At 37.1% G+C, this 18,105-nt stretch overlaps 2 protein-coding genes across 2 annotated transcripts; one reads left to right on the forward strand and one right to left on the reverse strand.

The window, feature by feature from the left end:
• Positions 1 to 1,858: 1,858 nt before the first annotated feature.
• On the reverse strand, positions 1,859 to 11,259 carry LOC135071520 (histidine-rich glycoprotein-like). The gene is made up of 4 exons (XM_063965303.1): positions 11,214 to 11,259; positions 4,235 to 4,564; positions 2,161 to 2,327; positions 1,859 to 2,007 (listed from the first exon to the last, which is right to left on the reverse strand). Exons 1-4 carry the CDS (start codon positions 11,223 to 11,225, stop codon positions 1,950 to 1,952), a joined length of 567 nt encoding a protein of 188 aa, XP_063821373.1. The 5' UTR covers positions 11,226 to 11,259; the 3' UTR covers positions 1,859 to 1,949.
• Positions 11,260 to 12,379: 1,120 nt separating this feature from the next.
• On the forward strand, positions 12,380 to 13,401 carry LOC135071521 (histidine-rich glycoprotein-like). The gene is made up of 4 exons (XM_063965304.1): positions 12,380 to 12,437; positions 12,551 to 12,775; positions 12,907 to 13,073; positions 13,265 to 13,401. Exons 1-4 carry the CDS (start codon positions 12,426 to 12,428, stop codon positions 13,332 to 13,334), a joined length of 474 nt encoding a protein of 157 aa, XP_063821374.1. The 5' UTR covers positions 12,380 to 12,425; the 3' UTR covers positions 13,335 to 13,401.
• The last annotated feature ends 4,704 nt before the right edge of the window (positions 13,402 to 18,105 follow it).

Genomic DNA, 18,105 nt, shown 5'->3' on the forward strand with positions numbered 1-18,105 from the left:
ATTTGCCCGCGGCTTCATCCGCGTGAAATTTAGTGTCACAGATCGGCATAAATTATCTATAGCCTTTATGTTAATCTGGGTTACAAACAATAATACTGTAAAATTTCAACAAAATCCGTTCAGTAGTTTTTGCGTGAAAGAGTAACAAACATCCAGACATCCTGACATCCAAACTTTCGCATTTATAATAATTATTATTATTAAGTAGGATCATTGAGTATTCTCTGCCAGTTAAGCAGCTTAACTGGTAGAGAATACCCAATGATTAAAGAAAGAAGCTAAAGCCTAAAGCTGCTTTAGGCTAAACAGGATATCCCTTGTTTCTTATTATCCCTTGCACTGATAACTTTAGTTTGTTTACTTAAGTAAAATTATCCTTATCTAGGTATTTACATTGTCATCATCTTTGGAAACGAGAAATATTATACCGTCATACAGCAACTATTTAAGTGATATCCCTCGAAGACATGACAAAATAAATAGAACTATTGTGTATGAATGCAACCAAACCTATCCACGTCAATAGTATACTTCTTGCAACTCACGAAGGCGAGTGAGCTTTACTTGTGTGTGTTGTGGTGTGTACGTGTACATGCACATAACGATAGTGTGATGTCTATTAAAACTAACAGTAGCGGGCCACTACACATGTAAAGCCCACTCGTCTTTGTGTATTGCAACAACTATACTATATTAGATTTTCAACATCAAGATGTCCACAGCTGTAATATTTGCTCAGCAACAGACGGGCTTGTCTTCTTGCAACGCATTTCCGCAATATCCAGTCCAATAATGGTTTCATATTAAAAAAAACTTAACATTTTAATGATTAAAGGTTCTGCCAATTAATTACTTGACTTTTATTATTAAACCTAAACAACTGGACATTTTGAAAACTTGACATTTAGCGAAGTTGACAATTTGCGCATTTGACATTATGCGAATATGCGAATTTTACAATTTGCGAATTTGGCAGATTGCGATCGCTTGACAATTTGCGAATTTGACAATTTGCAAAGGATGCTCGACACTGCCATCGCTTTTATTTATTTCAGGAGACACCACTGAGTCTGTAGTGAATATAAACGAAAGGTCACTCTTATTCAGGGTGCCTTATTGGTTTGAACTCGCTGGAAGTTAGAAGGTCTATGCAACAAATTATTTTTGTCCTCAAGCCTGCTGTGTAGTGCGTAACTTACGCCTGTATTCATAAACATTACTATGAGGTCTCACAGTGTGCGTGGACGCACAGGGTCACATACGAACCAATCACAGAGCTCTATTCAAAGCTGTGCGTTCGATTTTATACTTCACTTAAGCAAGTGTCGTTTGTGAATATTATGGGTGTTAATGTCTGGTCTACTCATTGATTACTACTGCTGTTTGCACCCATACTTGGACTAGACTTGATTGTCTAGCCATTTTATTTTGTTTTTCTTTGATACTTTTACTACGTTTGAATGAATATTTGGAGCAATTTCTAAGTATGAAAGGAAGTAGGTACCTAATGTAAGGATGATAATCGGATAAAATTTATTAAAACCCAATCTATATTATTTTGTATATTATTTTGAAATATTTTCTCATTTGTCGGACGAATTATCCCACAATTTTCAATGATAGTTGCAACTTCTCCTTTGTGGATGTTGTTACATTTCAGTAGTCGATCCTAAAAGCTACTATGTAATAATGACATAGTATTAATTTAAAATGTTATTAAACGACTGATGCAACCAGAACTATCGTATATTTATGGGTAGGTAGTAAAATTAAATTAAGGACAATAAATATTTTTCGAATAATTTTAAAGTTTTTATGTGAGTATCACACACAAGGTAGATAGGAATAAGATGACACGTAATTTTTACTACACAATCAATTTATTATTCCTAAAATAAATAAACATTTAACAAGAACTTCGGCGGCAGATAACAATGGGGTTGGGTATTTTAATGGTGCTTGTGTTCCTCAACGTGCTTGGTAGTGTGCTTCACCTCGGCGTTGAATCTGGAATAAAACAAATGAACATCGGTTAGTTAATCAGATAGAAGTGCCGGGAGTCATTTCATTCTTTTAAGCAGATAAATAGAACACCATTTATCTAACTAGTCGAGAGTAACGTCGAATTCATGCCTAATGAGAGAAAGAAGTTTTATTCACCCGGATTTCTTGTCAGCGTGGTACTTGACAGTGCGGATGGAACCATCGTGCTCGTGCAGGCTGTAGACGCCCTCCACTTTGTAACCATCGCGGGACTCGTGGTGCTTCTTGATGTCGCCGGTGTGTGCGTCATGCACCTGGTACTCGAACTCGTACTTGGCAGGGCCCTAAGAAATAAAAAGTACATATCGATGGGTGCCTGGAATAAAGCCGCAATCGACAAAACACAATTTTACAGGAGAAGAGATTTAGTGAAATTTTTGAATAATAACTAAACTACGAGGCGTATCCAAATGGTTTGTATATCAAACGATGCGTTATTTTTTCTGGAGTAACATATAATGTGCATAAGGTTATAGTGCTTAGAATATACCTTAAAAAAGGTAGAAATACATATTGCCGCTTCATACATTGAAAGTCGGTTCCGTAAGAGTCCATTGTGGTTTTATTCCGGTAAAAAGTGCAAAAGTAATCATACAGCAATAGTGCATTGCAGCGTTGTGCGCTGATCTGAAGGATGTATGGCGAATACAGTAATAGCGGTTTGCTTGAATTTAATGATCGACTTGGAAAATGTACTGGTGAATGCTGTGTACTATTATGTTCATATGGTCCGTATCGAAATGAGTACAAAGTTGAATATCTAGAGTGTTTCGTTAATATCTTTATACATATAAAGTAGTGGAATTCATTAGTACATAATGATAATATTATAATATTACACGCTTTTGCCCGCGGCTTTTTCGTAGTTTAGAAGTTATCAATAATTTTGTAACTTTTTTTCAATTTCATGACCTAGTAGGTTTTAAAAAAACTTATCTTTATTTCGGGTTGACTTATCTCAGATTTCTTTATTTTGACAATATCGCTATTAATTGCAAATGTTTGAAAAAAATATTCACCTTCCTATCTTTGATGCAAGATTCAAAATTTTTGCTAGAAACATAAAAAAAATGCTTTTAGCAGAACATTCTCAAAATTTCAACTTAAATGTTTAAATAATAAAAAATGAGAACTTTCATAGGTCTAAAATAATTTTAAAAACTGCGCAGTTTTCTGGAAATTCATAATAATACAAAAAAAACATGTACTTAATAGGCCACTATTTTTGTAATCGCTCCACTAAAGTGGTAAGTCGCTAAATGTTTTTGACTTTCTTAAAGTGAATTAATATGGGCAATCTTCTAAGTTTACATTACGTAGAACAGATTTAGAGACAATAACTGAACAGAACATGTTTTTATTCTCAGCAAGGAAGCTTTTGCCCTTTATCACACCTGGTGGAAACTGTGATCAGGCTCAAGGTAGAAGGAAACTTCAACTACAGAGAAACTATGGCTTCCTACCTCCAATGCCGAAACATATTGTTATTATAAATAAGCTTTAATGAACATAAACCAAATATCCCTCCTTCTTCTCTTCCTAAGTCCCCATTATCTTCCTAAGTCTGTCGCCATAACAATAATGTTGACAGCATTACTGTGTTCCAGCAGTTGTCAGGTAGGTACACAGCATTGCTTAATGTAAATCCAATCAACATATTTTTATTGCATAGAAGAACACCATGAAGTATTATTACTTAAGAAAGTTTAAAGAAATTGTACAAGTAGGTAATGTTTATTGTGACTTGGTACACATAGTTTGTTTCGGGGAACAAAGCCGCAATGGCCGTTACTTGTAGAAGTTTGAGATAAAACTTTTAACATTGAACATGCCACGATTATTCTGGTAAACAAATTTCCGGGAATAACGATTCAATATCCATAGTGCTTTTGGTAAATCAGCCAGTTTCAAAGATAAAATTCTGAAAAAAAATCACAAGGTGTATAGGGACCCCCAGATTACGAAAATCGCTTAATCGGAAAACTGCTGCTATGGCTATTGCGGCTTTATTCCAGGCACCCATCGATATTATATTTTATCCGACGCGCTGTATTTATCGTTCGATAGACTCGTCTCAAGCCCTTACGATTATTAAACTGCATGCCTTCAACACAAAACTAAAACAATTTGAAGGTAAGATATTCTTCTCTTAAACAATTGAAGGTAATAGATTACCGGGCGCGATACTTACGTCATACTTGTGGAAGTCCTTAGGGGGAGGCGCGGGCACGTCGTGGCGCTCGATGTGGTATGAGGAGATGGCGGGCTTGTGTTCCTCATGTTTATGTTCTTCATGCTTGTGTTCTACGTGCTTGTGTTCTTCGTGCTTGTGCTCCTCATGCTTGTGGCTCTCGACGTAGTGAGCGACGGGCACCACCTTCTCCACGACTTGCTTCTCCACCTTGACCTCGACCTTGGGCTCGTGGTGCTCGTGGTGCACGTGATGGTGCACGATGCTCTGCGACGAGTACGCGTGCTCCTCAGCCAAGCAGACGGCTGCTAGGGCCAACACTGCGACCACCTGGAGAAGAGACAAGCAATTAACACCCCTATACATATTCATATGTAAAGTGAGAAATCAATATTAAACAGTACTGTACCGTTATTCGAAGCCTTTATAATGAGAGTAGTGTCTGTCTTTTCCTGTTTGAGTACTAGTTTTGACGTATAATCTGCCCACGTGACTTCCGCTCCGGTCCCCCACCGCCTAAGCACGCCTCAATTAGCGACACTAGCGCCACCAACGGTAGCTCGAAACTAGGTTTCGATATTCTCGCCATTGGTGTTTTAGTTCCCGTTCGAGACGGTCGTAGAATTAGCTCCGCTAGTTCGCGACCCATCTCACGGGTACTAGTCGTGACGTGATTCAGGTAAAATATTACCATCATAATGTAAGTACTTTAAATTATTATGTACTGGCTGAAAACTTATAAAAATTACTGTGATTACTTATTTCGCAGTGTAATTTATTTTTACAACGGTGTTACCGTTCGGGGGTAGATTGCATTCAATCTAACTCAGTGTAATTTTAAATAATTTTCTTTCTTCTCTAGTAATACTTGTACCTAACGGTATTCCGTTAGACGTGTTTCAAAAGTAACATTACTTTTTAGCAATGTTTGTTTCTAACGGTTTTTCGTTAGATATGTTTTTAAGCTAACTTTTCTTCTTAGCAATGTTCGTACCTGACGGCGTGTTCCGTTAGATGTGTTTTAAAACTAACATTCCTTTTTAGCAATGTTTGTGCCTAACGGTTTTCGTTAGATGTGTTTTAAAACTAATATTCCTTTTTAGCAATGTTCATTCCTAACGGTATAACACTCCTTTTTAGCTGTGTTTGTTCCTAAGGGTTTTCCGTTAGATGTCTTTATTTTCAAAAGGAAATATTATGTCCACGTGCAGAAGAGGAGCAAGAGTTGGCGTAGAGGTCAAATCAAAGGATGGTGTGGTGTAATGTGATAGTCGCAAGATGTGATTGCTTGCTACAATAAGCTGTAAGTACCAACTTACCAATACCATTTCAGACATACGAATTCCATCGGACGGATTGTGTTGATTTATAAATCAACAAAATAAATAAACGGTAAACTACCTTTATCAATATGCATCCGGGGAAAGTATGAAAACTTCCACTAGGTAGGGTAGCGTACCGACGTACCTATTCTACCGCCATTATGGAAGTCTAACTCATGGCTTATAACCCAAGAGTGAAGTGTGCAGTTTGTCCTATTAGGATACGGTACGTAGGTATAATAATACCTTTGTGGTTTTCTTAAACTATGATTTCAGGAAAACGCTATGCTGTTACTGTGTAGATAAACAGTGAGTCTGTGTAATAAACGGTGAAGGATGAACATCGTCTATTCAGCCTGATACGCAGTTTATTTGATGCTAGCGGCGTCTGGAAAATTTTTCGGCAGCAATACGATCGCAACTCTGCTCCGCAGATCGATCTGAGATTTCGCCTTATACTAAATACCTACAGTGGAAAACTCAAACTGGCTACTCGGCAAGCTAGATGGCAGTGTAACCAAAACGCAGCAGCATAATCCTGTAGCGAGGGTAAGTTCTCTTGGAGCAAACAGGGAAAAACCAGGAGCCAGAACATTTTCTCCCTCATCCCACCGGGATAGGAGAAAACTCAAACACTCAAGGAGTCTCATATTGAGCCAGGCAACGCCGCTCATTTTTATTTACGTCGAGAGGTCTTAGTAAGGCATTGGTCCAAACCCTCTTGTTATCCCTCATCCCACTGGGATAGGAGATTACCCAAAGAGAACCGGACTCAAATCATTACATTTCGAGCCGAGCAACCTCGCTCATTTTTATTTACGTCGAGAAGTTTTAGGGCATCGCTCTAAACTCTCATGTTATCCCTCATCCCACTGGGATAGGAGATTACCCAAAGAGAACCGGACTCAAATCATTACATTTCGAGCCGAGCAACCTCGCTCATTTTTATTTACGTCGAGAGGTCTTAGGGCATCGCTCTAAACCCTCATGTTATCCCTCATCCCACTGGGATAGGAGATTACCCAAAGATAACCGGACTCAAATCACTACATTTCGAGCCGAGCAACCTCGCTCATTTTTATTTACGTCGAGAGATCTTAGGGCATCGCTCTAAACTCTCATGTTATCCCTCATCCCTCTGGGATAGGAGATTACCCAAGGAGAATCGGACTCAAATCATTACATTTCGAGCCAAGCAACCTCGCTCGTTTGTATTTGCGGTTCAAAGACATGAGGGCATCGTCCTAAATCCTCATAATTTTTGAAGAGTTATAGAACCCAAACGCCTTATTCCACGGCAAACGAAAATAAGTAAAGTTGCCGAGTAGACATGAGGGCTTCGCCCTAAATCCGCATAACTATAAAAGGGTCTGAAATTCTATTTAGCACGGCAAAATTAAAGTAATGTTGCCGGGAGGACATAAGGGCATCGCCCCAAATCCTCATAATTTTCAAGGGTTATGGAACCCTAATTAAAATGCTTTATTTCATGACAAAAGTAAGCTATTTAAGACCTGCCATGGGTAAAAGGTGGAGACAGAGATCATGAGATTACGCAAAAATTACTCGATTCGTGTCAGTTTGGCTTATTTCATTACTGCCGAGATGATACGAGGGCATCGCCCTAAACCTTCAGAATCTTGAAGGATGTTAATTAATCGGGGCCGCAGCTATGCGCCCTGAATTTTTGGTACCGAACAGTTAACGCCTGGAGAAATTAAATAAACTTAAGCCTTTATGCAGCCTCTGCATAGTAAAGTTACAACTATTGACCTGATAGTCTTTTAAATAAGGTATACATTCATAGACGCTTGGCGGGTACCACAAAGTACTGAATACTAAAATAAGTATTTGTCTGCTATACATACCTATAGTACACCGACAGACTCATGCAAATGTTCTGACGGCAATTGATTCGCACAGAAAGAGTCGCGACATTCGCGCCCTTACCTATTGGACGACTTCATTCTGGGGTAACTCAGGACCCATCCTTGCTTCGGGGTCAGATATAACCCATGCCCCTATTGTAATAAAAGCACACAAGTCTGGATAATAAACACAATGAAGTCGGTCCTTACCTGTATAAAATAAATAAACAAAATAATAACAGTCTTACAAACTAGTAACAGTAAAAGGTGAACTCCATAAATACAAAATGGCCTAACCGAGTCTCGGTTACCAAAAACATACAGATCAAGTCACGTAACGTTACAAATCCTAAAGCATTGGCTCTTCTCATGTTATAACACTACAATTCATGATTTGCGTGAGGCAAAGAGCATTTTAACCGCCAACTTGAGGCGCTCATGGCACCCAATACCAAATACTTATGATCCACAATAACCAAAAGTATAAAGCTTATCTGAGCTTAAAACAAATTGGGCACGCTGCATGGTAACGCATTTCGCAATTGAATTTCACTGTACAACGAAAACAGTGACTTTAGTAAACCGTACTTACTAAATATATATTAAACCGCGTAGGTTTACATACTACAATTTGTTATTTTCTCATTTATACAAGCCATTACATTCGTTGGAGAAAAGATTGCATACCAAAAGTCACACAAGTCTTCAGTCTCTTAACTGAACTTTCCGTGTGCCCTATTATAGTGTCAATGACTACGTCTTGTCTACTTAATTTAAGTAAATAAATATAATTTATTATTAATGTCATATGACACCATGTCATATTGTTAATTCGACCTTTTGTGCACCTCTGTGGTTCAATAAAAATTGTCGTATGAATATGAACGACTTTTACGAGGAGTTAAAGGGAATAAATCAAAACCTTCAGTCCAAGAAAGTAATTTAACTCTGATTTTTCCAATTATATTTTTCCAATTATCACTGTGACCTTAGGGTCACACAGAAGTACATAAACATGGTTGGAATTAATTTTGGATAATGTGCCGCACTCTTAAGCTCTTTGCTTGGGGCCGAAAGTCCTTCGCCTACCTACATAGTACAATTTACATAAGTAAAATTTTATAAAAAAAAATAAAACCGACTCCAAAAAACCTACACTAAAACGTAGAAAAATAATTACTAATTACCTACTTATTTATTAGGACGAATTATTAATATTTATGTAGGTATACCATGATTGATACTTCTGGAGTCGGTGCCAAGATTATGAAACATGTAAAGTTTGCCTGCACCGACTCCAAAAGTATCAATCATGGTATACCTACATAAATATTAATAATTCGTCCTAATAAATAAGTAGGTAATTAGTAATTATTTTTCTACGTTTTAGTGTAGGTTTTTTGGAGTCGGTTTTATTTTTTTTTATAAAATTTTACTTATTTCTTGCTTTTTAGTTAACTAATTATTACCTTGATGTTACCACTGAAGGTAGGCAGTACACTGAGACCAAATAAAATTGGTTCATAATCGGCGGAGATATTGCGTATAAAAAAGTTCATCCCCAATTTTCCACCCTTGGGGGTGAAATATTTTCTTCAAATTCGCATGAAACCACCCTTTTGATAATACCTATTCAACAAAAAAATAATCGTTCAAATTGGTTTATAATCGGCGGAGATATTGCGTATAAAAAAGTTCATCCCCAATTTTCCACCCTTGGGGGTTGCTTTTTTTATTATTAAATTTAAATGGGACCACCCTTGAGGTATTACCTATACGCCGAAAAAAGATTTGTTCAAATCGGTTCATAATTGGCGGAGTTATCGCGTAACAAACATAGAAAAAAAAAAAAAAAAAAACATACGGGTCGAATTGAGAACCTCCTCCTTTTTTGAAGTCGGTTGAAAATTCGTATTTGATGTGATTTAAATCCATCAATTATTATACTGTAACGAAGGTAGTCACAAGCAAAATGTTGTGGCACACACAACTGTTTACGAGTTAACTTGTTTTAAGTACAACAGCCTCGTGAAATATTCTAATACCTACCCGACTCGCTAAGTCAATAAAGTAATTTGTCTCTGCTGACTATTGTCACAAAAATTAGTACTTACCTACCTACTGGCAACTTAGGTATGTACACTTCAATGAATCATGAGTGACATTGGCGATGATATAAAACTTAGTGTTACACAAACATCATTACATAAATATTTTTACATAAATATTATTACATCGTGCAAATGAGCGATCGTCCAACGGCATTCAGGGTGATGAAAATAAATCATTCGAAATTAAATCCGATGCCCACCCTAAGGGCCTTGATGAAACCTGATAAGGTTTAGATCGGCTACGAAACTATCACTTAATTCTAGCTGTGCTTGCGACTTCGTTTGCATAACTTTTCTCGCTTTCGCAACATTCTTATTGATGCTCCGCTACTATTGGTGGTAGAATGATGTTATTATGATTTTATACATAGAATTCGTGGTTAAAGGACTCCAACACAAAGATAGTTTTTGTGTTGATGCAAACAAACTCTTGTTCAGCCCTATAACATTATTATCATAATTGTAATTACAATAATACATAATTACATATTAAGATTTTTCTGAATTAAGCTGGTTGACTAACCGTCAATAAGCTGATCTAGCTGACAAGTTATCACTGTTAGCCCTAAAGATAATGGTCGCACAGTCTTACCACAGCACCGACGTTTGTAAACCGCAAAGTTTACTAAGTTTGTACTAGGAAAGTCTGTATTATTATAAATTTTATCAATTCCGACTCAAACTTCGCTATCCCTAGCGAACAGCGATAACGCGGAATACTCAGGCAATACAAAAGTATCGTACCTATACATAGCCGGCTAGCTATTGTCACCTATTCATTACACCGTCCACCTAGGCTACGGTCCTGTAAAGGTTTATAAATATTAAAATCTGAGCTGATACCTAAATGTGGGAAATGTTGGAGATCATCAAACGCCCGCTATCGGCAAGCGACCTTAACTGTACCAGTGAATATTCTTATCCATACCTAATAATTATTCACTCCTACCGAAGCTTATTAAATTCATCCAACGGTCTGATACTGTGAGTGAGGGTGGACGTAGCTTTTGCGCCTTTTACATGACGTAAAGTAACCGATAGTTCATTATTACATAGTTGTTAATAAACGATGCATTAGACGTGAATTTACGGAGATGCAGATGCAGGTTGCGTTCTGTAAAATATTATAATGTACCTACACACAGTACATTACCACTCAGTAGACAGATAAGCTAAAGTTCTAACTAATTCATAACATTTCTCACTGATCAATGTCTTATTCTTCAATTGATCACATTGGCGATTACACAGCGCCACCAGGAGATAATAGACACGTCTCTCATTATAAAGGCTTCGAATAACGGTACAGTACTGTTTAATAGCGACGTTTTACCTGAAAATAAAACGTTTATTAAACATACTTACCTTATTCGAAGCCTACTTTTTAAATCTACCTGGTGTCATAAAACACAATGGCGAGAATATCGAAACCTAGTTTCGAGCTACCGTTGGTGGCGCTAGTGTCGCTAATTGAGGCGTGCTTAGGCGGTGGGGGACCGGAGCGGAAGTCACGTGGGCAGATTATACGTCAAAACTAGTACTCAAACAGGAAAAGACAGACACTACTCTCATTATAAAGGCTTCGAATAAGGTAAGTATGTTTAATAAACGTTTTATTTTCAGGTAAAACGTCGCTATTAATTAATTATATTTTAATCCATAAATTATGTTTCCTTACTTTAATAAACATATTGATAGGATACTACTGTCAGATTCTTGTGAATCAACTGATGCAGTTTCATAATTTACGGCCAATTTATATGGAAAGCTTTTGCTTTTGGACAGTAAGCTTAAAGCGACAAAAAGGCCATCTGTCAAAAATGTATTTCGGTAACGAAGGTCAGTGACTTTCATTGTGTAGTCAGGCAGATTTTGGTTATTTTTAGCAGCAAAATCTGTAGTACCTTATGAAATTACTTTAAAGTATAATCCATGTCTACCTCTAGAGACTTTAACATCTTCATCAATAAGATTCATCCTTGATAGCCTTGTGAAGTTCTGAATGATGTCACTAACTAGTCCCAGATTTAATAAAGTTTTTTCATTTCTAAATTATTTCACCGTATTAGTTGTCACAGATCAACCTCAATGTGTTACGGTATTCGTAGACCAAAGTTGTTTTTACTTTAAGAGTAAAAGCTACATAAATCATAGGTACTTAATGTTAACCGAGGTGTTCAGTGATGGTGCAAATACAGGGTGGCCAAAACAGTGAGGTCTAAAAGAAAAATTTAGATTCCTTACATCAAGGTGTAAAAAAATGTAAAGCCTACTAGGTAATAAAATTTCAAAATAGGACAAAATTAACTCTATCTCCTAAACTAAGCAAAATCGTAGAACATACATGGGGGTGATTTAGATACACCTTGATGTAAGAAATCTAAATTTTTCTTTTAGACCTCACTGTTTTGGCTACCCTGTATATCAAATAATATATTCAGTCTTAGTTTTCATTCCACATGTAGGTTATGTACTGTAACATTACACTATGAGCGAAACGCACACGAGCAACCACGGTTTTCGTGCAGTGAGTCTGCCCGCCCATTGATAAACCTGAAATTAACAAGAATGCGCTGCGCTAAAATGACAAATTATGTAACATTTATCTCATTTTAAGTGAACAATGTACATAATTTATTGAGAATAAATCTTTTAAACTATCTTAAGTCATTTATTATTACTATGCAGCTCATGTAGTTGTAGAAAATACTACTTTCTCATTTTTCAACATTGTGGGTGTGGACTTTCGTGTCACGATCGGATCAAGTTCAGAACTTGCGCAAATGATAAAGATATTGGTATAAAAGTTAATTTGCAAATCTGACATTAACATAAAACTACAGACAGTCTCACAGTGTGGTGTAAAAAGTTCACTAAACAAACAATAATAATGATCTCAAAAGTAAGTGAAGTACCTACCAACTATGTTCTTAGTAGTTGCAGTGAACAAATAAGTGTCAGTGATCGAATATCAAAGTGACATACAGGAGCTTAAGCATTGAAACTATTTCACAGGCCACCTGCCTCGCCCTCGTCTTTGCCGTGGCTGCGGCGCGGCCTCAGGGCGGCCACGAGCACGGGCACGCGTACTCGTCGCAGAGCATCGTGCTGCACCAGAGTCACGGCCACGAGGCGCAGAGCCACGGCCACCAGGTGCAGAGCCACGGCCACCAGGAACAGAGCCACGGCCACCAGGCACAGCAGAGCCACGGCCACGAGGAGCACCACACTGACTACTACGTAAGAGCTTATCCTGATTTCGTTACGTTCCAAGTTTTGTAAGGAACACCTTTGTTACGTCTAATACGTGCCCTACAGTTGCCGCGAGCTAGCGGGAGCGTGCGTCAAGTCTAATGTGTGTTCTGTTGCAGGCGGAGCCCCATTACGCGTACGAGTACAAGGTGCAGGACCCGCACACGCACGACAACAAGTACCACCACGAGACCCGCAAGGGCGACCAGGTGAAGGGCGTCTACAGCCTGCACGAAGCCGACGGCACCGTGCGCATCGTCGAGTACACCGCCGACAAACACAATGGGTAAATAAACACTGATTTTACTCTACATTTTCGACTATAGAGAATTAGAATTATTCAGTTTTCTATCCCTTTCCACTCTTGAGGAATTTTCATGAGAAGATAATTAAGTATGATAGGAAGAATTGAAAAACCTTTGGCGTCATATTACTTATCCTGAAACTGTGTAATAAGTATGTTTTTCCTTATTACAGATTCAACGCTATTGTGAGGCGTGAGGGCCACGCCAAGCACGTCATCCCTGAACACCACCACCACCACTGATTTTGTTACTTACGATTGTTATATTAGATCACTGCCTATTAAGTTTTGTTACTAAGTTATGGTGCAATAAAATTTATGTTAATTGTTTTTATATCATGGTACTTATTTCAAGTACTCCTTCCATCATTTAGGAAAACCCTATTTAACACTGGTTTACGAATACTTATATAATCTACGCAAACACTTTAATGTAACCCTAACAATTTATTGAAAAACTTGAACTTTTTAATTATTTTTTTTAAGAATAAAGTAAAATGCGAGTGCTTAAAAAAGATCCTTCCCGCTACCTTTATCAGGTCATCGGTCCACCTTGTGGGTGGACGTCCCACGCTGCGTTTTCCGGTACGTGGCCTCCATTCCAGAACCTTGCTGCCCCATTGAAGAATATTAGCAATTTGTAAATACGAATCGACGAACATAATCCCGTTAACCCCTCGTGGTAAGCTGAATATGCTTGTGAGTGGGTTCATATTAATATGTGCGAACGACATAAGCGCGAAACAATATTTTTGAGTTATTAAATAATTGTCATTACGTACGTAGGTACTTCGATCGACTCATTGCCCATGTAGCATGGATATTCTTAGAGGTACTATGTCGGCCTGCCTGGATGCGAGCGGCGCAGGACCGGTCTTTATGGAAATCCTTGGGGGAGGCCTTCTTTCTCCAGCAGTGGACGTCTTTCAGCTGAAACGACGACGACTATGTCGGCAACAAATCCTGACTGAACAGTTATTATATCTTAGGTACTTCTATAAAAAATAATCATCTTCAAAGTACCATACGTACCAAAGGAAGGAACCCCCCCATAAAAAAAAAAGTAAAAAAAAAAAAGTAAAAGTATTTTATTTGCCAGCAAAAAATTTACAGTCTGTTTATCTAGCGGCTGCTGCACTAAGTTTACAAATTGTTACAAAGATGTACTTTAAAGAAATAGGTAAGTATATAGGTACTGTGGAGTGTGGGTGTAGTGTGAATTTACGTCAAACGATGTCGACTGCGTAAAAAAGTGACATTAAAATATATGACGGATTGTACAGCGCCCCTAGCCTAGTCAACCCCCTAGTCAAGAACTGTTTACTTAATAATATTTGTTTGATGTAAACGCACACTAAGCCCTCTGAATTAATTTGTCTAAAAATGCATAGTTTGGGAGAATTGGAGCAAAAATAAATAAAATAAGGGCTCCTTGTCAGGACTACAGAACCCTAAAAAGTCCCGAAATTTTCGAGAGGTCCTTAGCGAGCACAAGTTTTTGAAGTTGCATAGGGTAAGAAAGCCCCAACTAGTCATACAGACAACAAACGAAGCTTTGCGATTTTAGATAGTTAACTTGTTGATTTGGACTAGGCTATTTTTAAGTAAGCTTCGAATACATCTTGGTTGAAATGGTTTTCATGGAGTTAATGTCTTTAAGTTTTGGGATATTGGTTTTTAAATCTTTACTACAGTTACTACGAGTATGTAGTTGTAGGTACTCTTTTTATGTAATGTTTTTCAAGATGTCCTATCAGATTGTGCCTATAGCCTGGCCTATGATACATGTAGGGAGATTTGATAGTTTGAAAATTATTACGATAAAACTTTGCTACGATAGAATAACCTCTCATATTATTGTTCTAAGAAATTCTGTTGTTATTAATGTTTGATATCAAGTAATAAGACATCGTCCTTAATTTGTCGTACATCATACGCACTAATACGAATATTCACAATGACGTGTACCTATTTGCGTTTCCTTGCTTTGGATATGTCACCGTAAAATTGTGAATATCATCAGATTATAATCTGACGTAGTTAAATTACAATCTAACCTAACCTAACCCACTGTTAGTTTACAATCTAACGCGTTATATTATAAACTGACAGAGTTCACAATTTCACGTTGACAGATTCATTAGAGGAATAAGTAAAACAGAAAAAGTAGATTGAGATATTTGCTATATTTACAAACTTAAGAGCCATTTTACATTTTCGTGCGAATTTCTAAGATTTTGGAAGCATGAATTACTATCTTAAGCAACACCCAGAGATTATTTAATAACTGCGAAAGATAGGTCAATCCTTGGTGTTGACCATTAATGAAACGGATTTACTAAAACTCTTTTGCTTAATTCACAGTGCCCCATCTCCCACAACCATTTTACGGAAAAATTGCCGCAGACTCATTTTCAAAGTCCTGTATCTATTATTTATGCTCATATAATAAGCTTAAAAATATATAGTAATCATCGGACATATATTCTTGTAGTCCATTAATGAAATAGATTCTTGAATTTCATTACCATTATTGAGTAAAATCTAAAAATAATTAGGCAAATTTGAAGATTAACGTCACATTTTGATCGTGGTTTTTGGTTTAAAAACACAGCAATAACTGCAATAAAAGTATCCCAAAATAAAGAATATTCATTGTAGAATTGATTTCTACAGTTATTGTTTAAATATTAGTAACCACTTTGTCAAAATATTGATGTGAATATCAGTATAAATTACAATGCGCAAGCCGACATCGATTAGTATGGCGCGAGCGCCCGTCAAGGCAGGACCTGTGTCATTTTTCCCGCCGTGACGTTTACGTGCGTTCGTGTCGTGAAGTGGTGATTTGTACGGCGACCAAATACATTTGATACTATGCCGAGAGGCTGTTTCGAGTCGGCCGGCCGAGCAGAAATTGAAATGATGAATTTTAATTTCTTTGCCGGATCTCGGTGTAACTATGTATAATATGTAGGTACCATGTATTTAATTTAATAAATAAATTATAAAAAAGTATAATCCATTATGCTAGCACCCTTAACACAAGCATATTGGTTGCCTACTTTTGGACTAGATGGGCGCTGTGAAATTGTCCAAAGATTTGTTTATTTATTTATCCGCTTTGAGTTTTGTTTCGTGAAGAAGAAAAAGAAGCGTTTTGTTTCGAGAGGGAAGCTTTGTTGTTAAATCTATACTAATAAAAGAGGAAAGATTTAATTGTTTGTTTGTTTGTTTGGAGGCAATAGGCTCCGAAAAAAAATTCTTTCACCATTTAGAATCCTAATTTTTTTTTCTATGTAGGCTATAAAATATTTTCAAAAACTTTAGTCCAAAATCTTTGATAAAATTCGACGTTTAATAAATAAATTAGATAACATATTATTAATACTTTTTTTTTCAGTACGATTTTAGTACTTGTTTTTCAGAAATTCTACGATTTAACTAAACTTCTAAGGTGTTTATATTTTATGCATAATTTATTAACTTCTAAAATATACATATATCCTATTAATATATGACGTGCTTCGTATTTTATTAAAATTATTACCTGACTAGGTTAAAAAGGTGTGGAATGTTATTTTGGAGATAACTTGGTTCCATAGAAATATAGAGAGATGCTAAGTAATGCGCTGAGTTCGAAACTCAGTGTCGTATTAGAAATTCACACACACAAAGAAATCAAATTATGTGCTCATTATCCACTGCGGTATCAGTATTCAACGTTCGAATAATCTTTAGTACTATGCAAGCAATATAAACTGTTTACATAATGACGTCGCTACTGTCATCATTGCTTTCACAAGCAATATGTTCCAATTTGTCCCTTGTCACATTTCCCTTTAGTTTCTGTGATCTGTGCTTGTTTCTAAGTTGATATCAATGAAATATTCCTTAGTACTTTTGATTTAAATTATATTTTTTATTTTGACACGTGTTTGAAAAATCAAGGTCAGATTACAATAAAATAACAAGTGAAAACGTAACATTGCATTGCAACTCTCAATTTCGCAATATTGATGAGGAGATTCCATTGGAAAGTCTGTATTCATTCCTAGGATTCCCCTAACACCATCAAATTCAAGAGAATTCAAGAGAGTGCAGTTTCCCATCTCATGCTTAGGGACCACGGTTTAAAATAGTGTGGTTGCATAGAGCCTGCAACGGGCAACCGCGTGCGCAGCTGCTCATACTAATTTTCGATACAAAAGCAAGTGTTGGCGCCCTCACGAGTTTTAGCGGAGTTCCATATGGTAGCGGGAGTAGACTTAATGGAAATCTATGCTTCTCCGACGACCAGTTGTATGTGGAATACTCCAGAGTATGCGCACACAATAGCCTGGTGATTTTAGCACCTGAAGGAAAAACAAAAAAACATTGTTTACAAAGAAATCTGCGGCAGGTGTGGTGTTTTAATTTTGTTTTAGAAAGATCTCATAATTTTGTAAGTATTCAAATATTTAAACATAATAATTTGTAGATTTTAATTATATCAAAAAATATAATCATTTAACAAAATTAATTTTCTTAGAATGTTTTAATTCTATTAGAACCATTTTCCACTTAATCGCAGAAGAAGTCGCGGGCAAAAAGCTAGTATGAAATATGTATAATTCCCGCGGCTTCACCCGCTTGAAATTTAGTTTGTCAAAGATCGTCATAAATTATAGCCTATACATTGTTATTCTGGTCGACGCCAGGGATGGATGAGCGTCGCTGTCGCTGGCGACAGGGTCTTCTGGTTCAGGGTTCATGGCGTAGGTCTCAGGCAAAATGAAATCCACTCGTAGAAATTAATAAACTCAGTGTATTCACGAAAATGATTATACACTGAACTAGTGTCGTATCGGAACTGAGTGAACCAAAGGTCTTGCGATAGGAACGTCCGACCCAAGTGATAGTTGAACACAGACTGCCTAGTACTGCTGTACTGTACTGTAAAGTTTCATCAAAATCTGTTTAGTAGTTTTTGCGTGAAAGTGTAACAAACATCCAGACATCCACACAAACTTTC

The sequence above is a fragment of the Ostrinia nubilalis genome, chromosome 4 (genome assembly GCF_963855985.1).
Source record: "Ostrinia nubilalis chromosome 4, ilOstNubi1.1, whole genome shotgun sequence".
NCBI classification, from domain to species: domain Eukaryota; kingdom Metazoa; phylum Arthropoda; class Insecta; order Lepidoptera; family Crambidae; genus Ostrinia; species Ostrinia nubilalis.

Bases quoted from the DNA above. Each gene is read 5' to 3' on its own strand.
- LOC135071520 (XM_063965303.1), bottom strand. The intron at 2,328-4,234 runs GTAAGTATCGCG...TTTATTTCTTAG, and splicing joins AGGACTTCCACAAGTATGAC to GGCCCTGCCAAGTACGAGTT. The intron at 2,008-2,160 runs GTGAATAAAACT...GTTTTATTCCAG, and splicing joins CACGCTGACAAGAAATCCGG to ATTCAACGCCGAGGTGAAGC.
- LOC135071521 (XM_063965304.1), top strand. The intron at 12,776-12,906 runs GTAAGAGCTTAT...GTTCTGTTGCAG, and splicing joins AGCACCACACTGACTACTAC to GCGGAGCCCCATTACGCGTA. The intron at 13,074-13,264 runs GTAAATAAACAC...TCCTTATTACAG, and splicing joins ACCGCCGACAAACACAATGG to ATTCAACGCTATTGTGAGGC.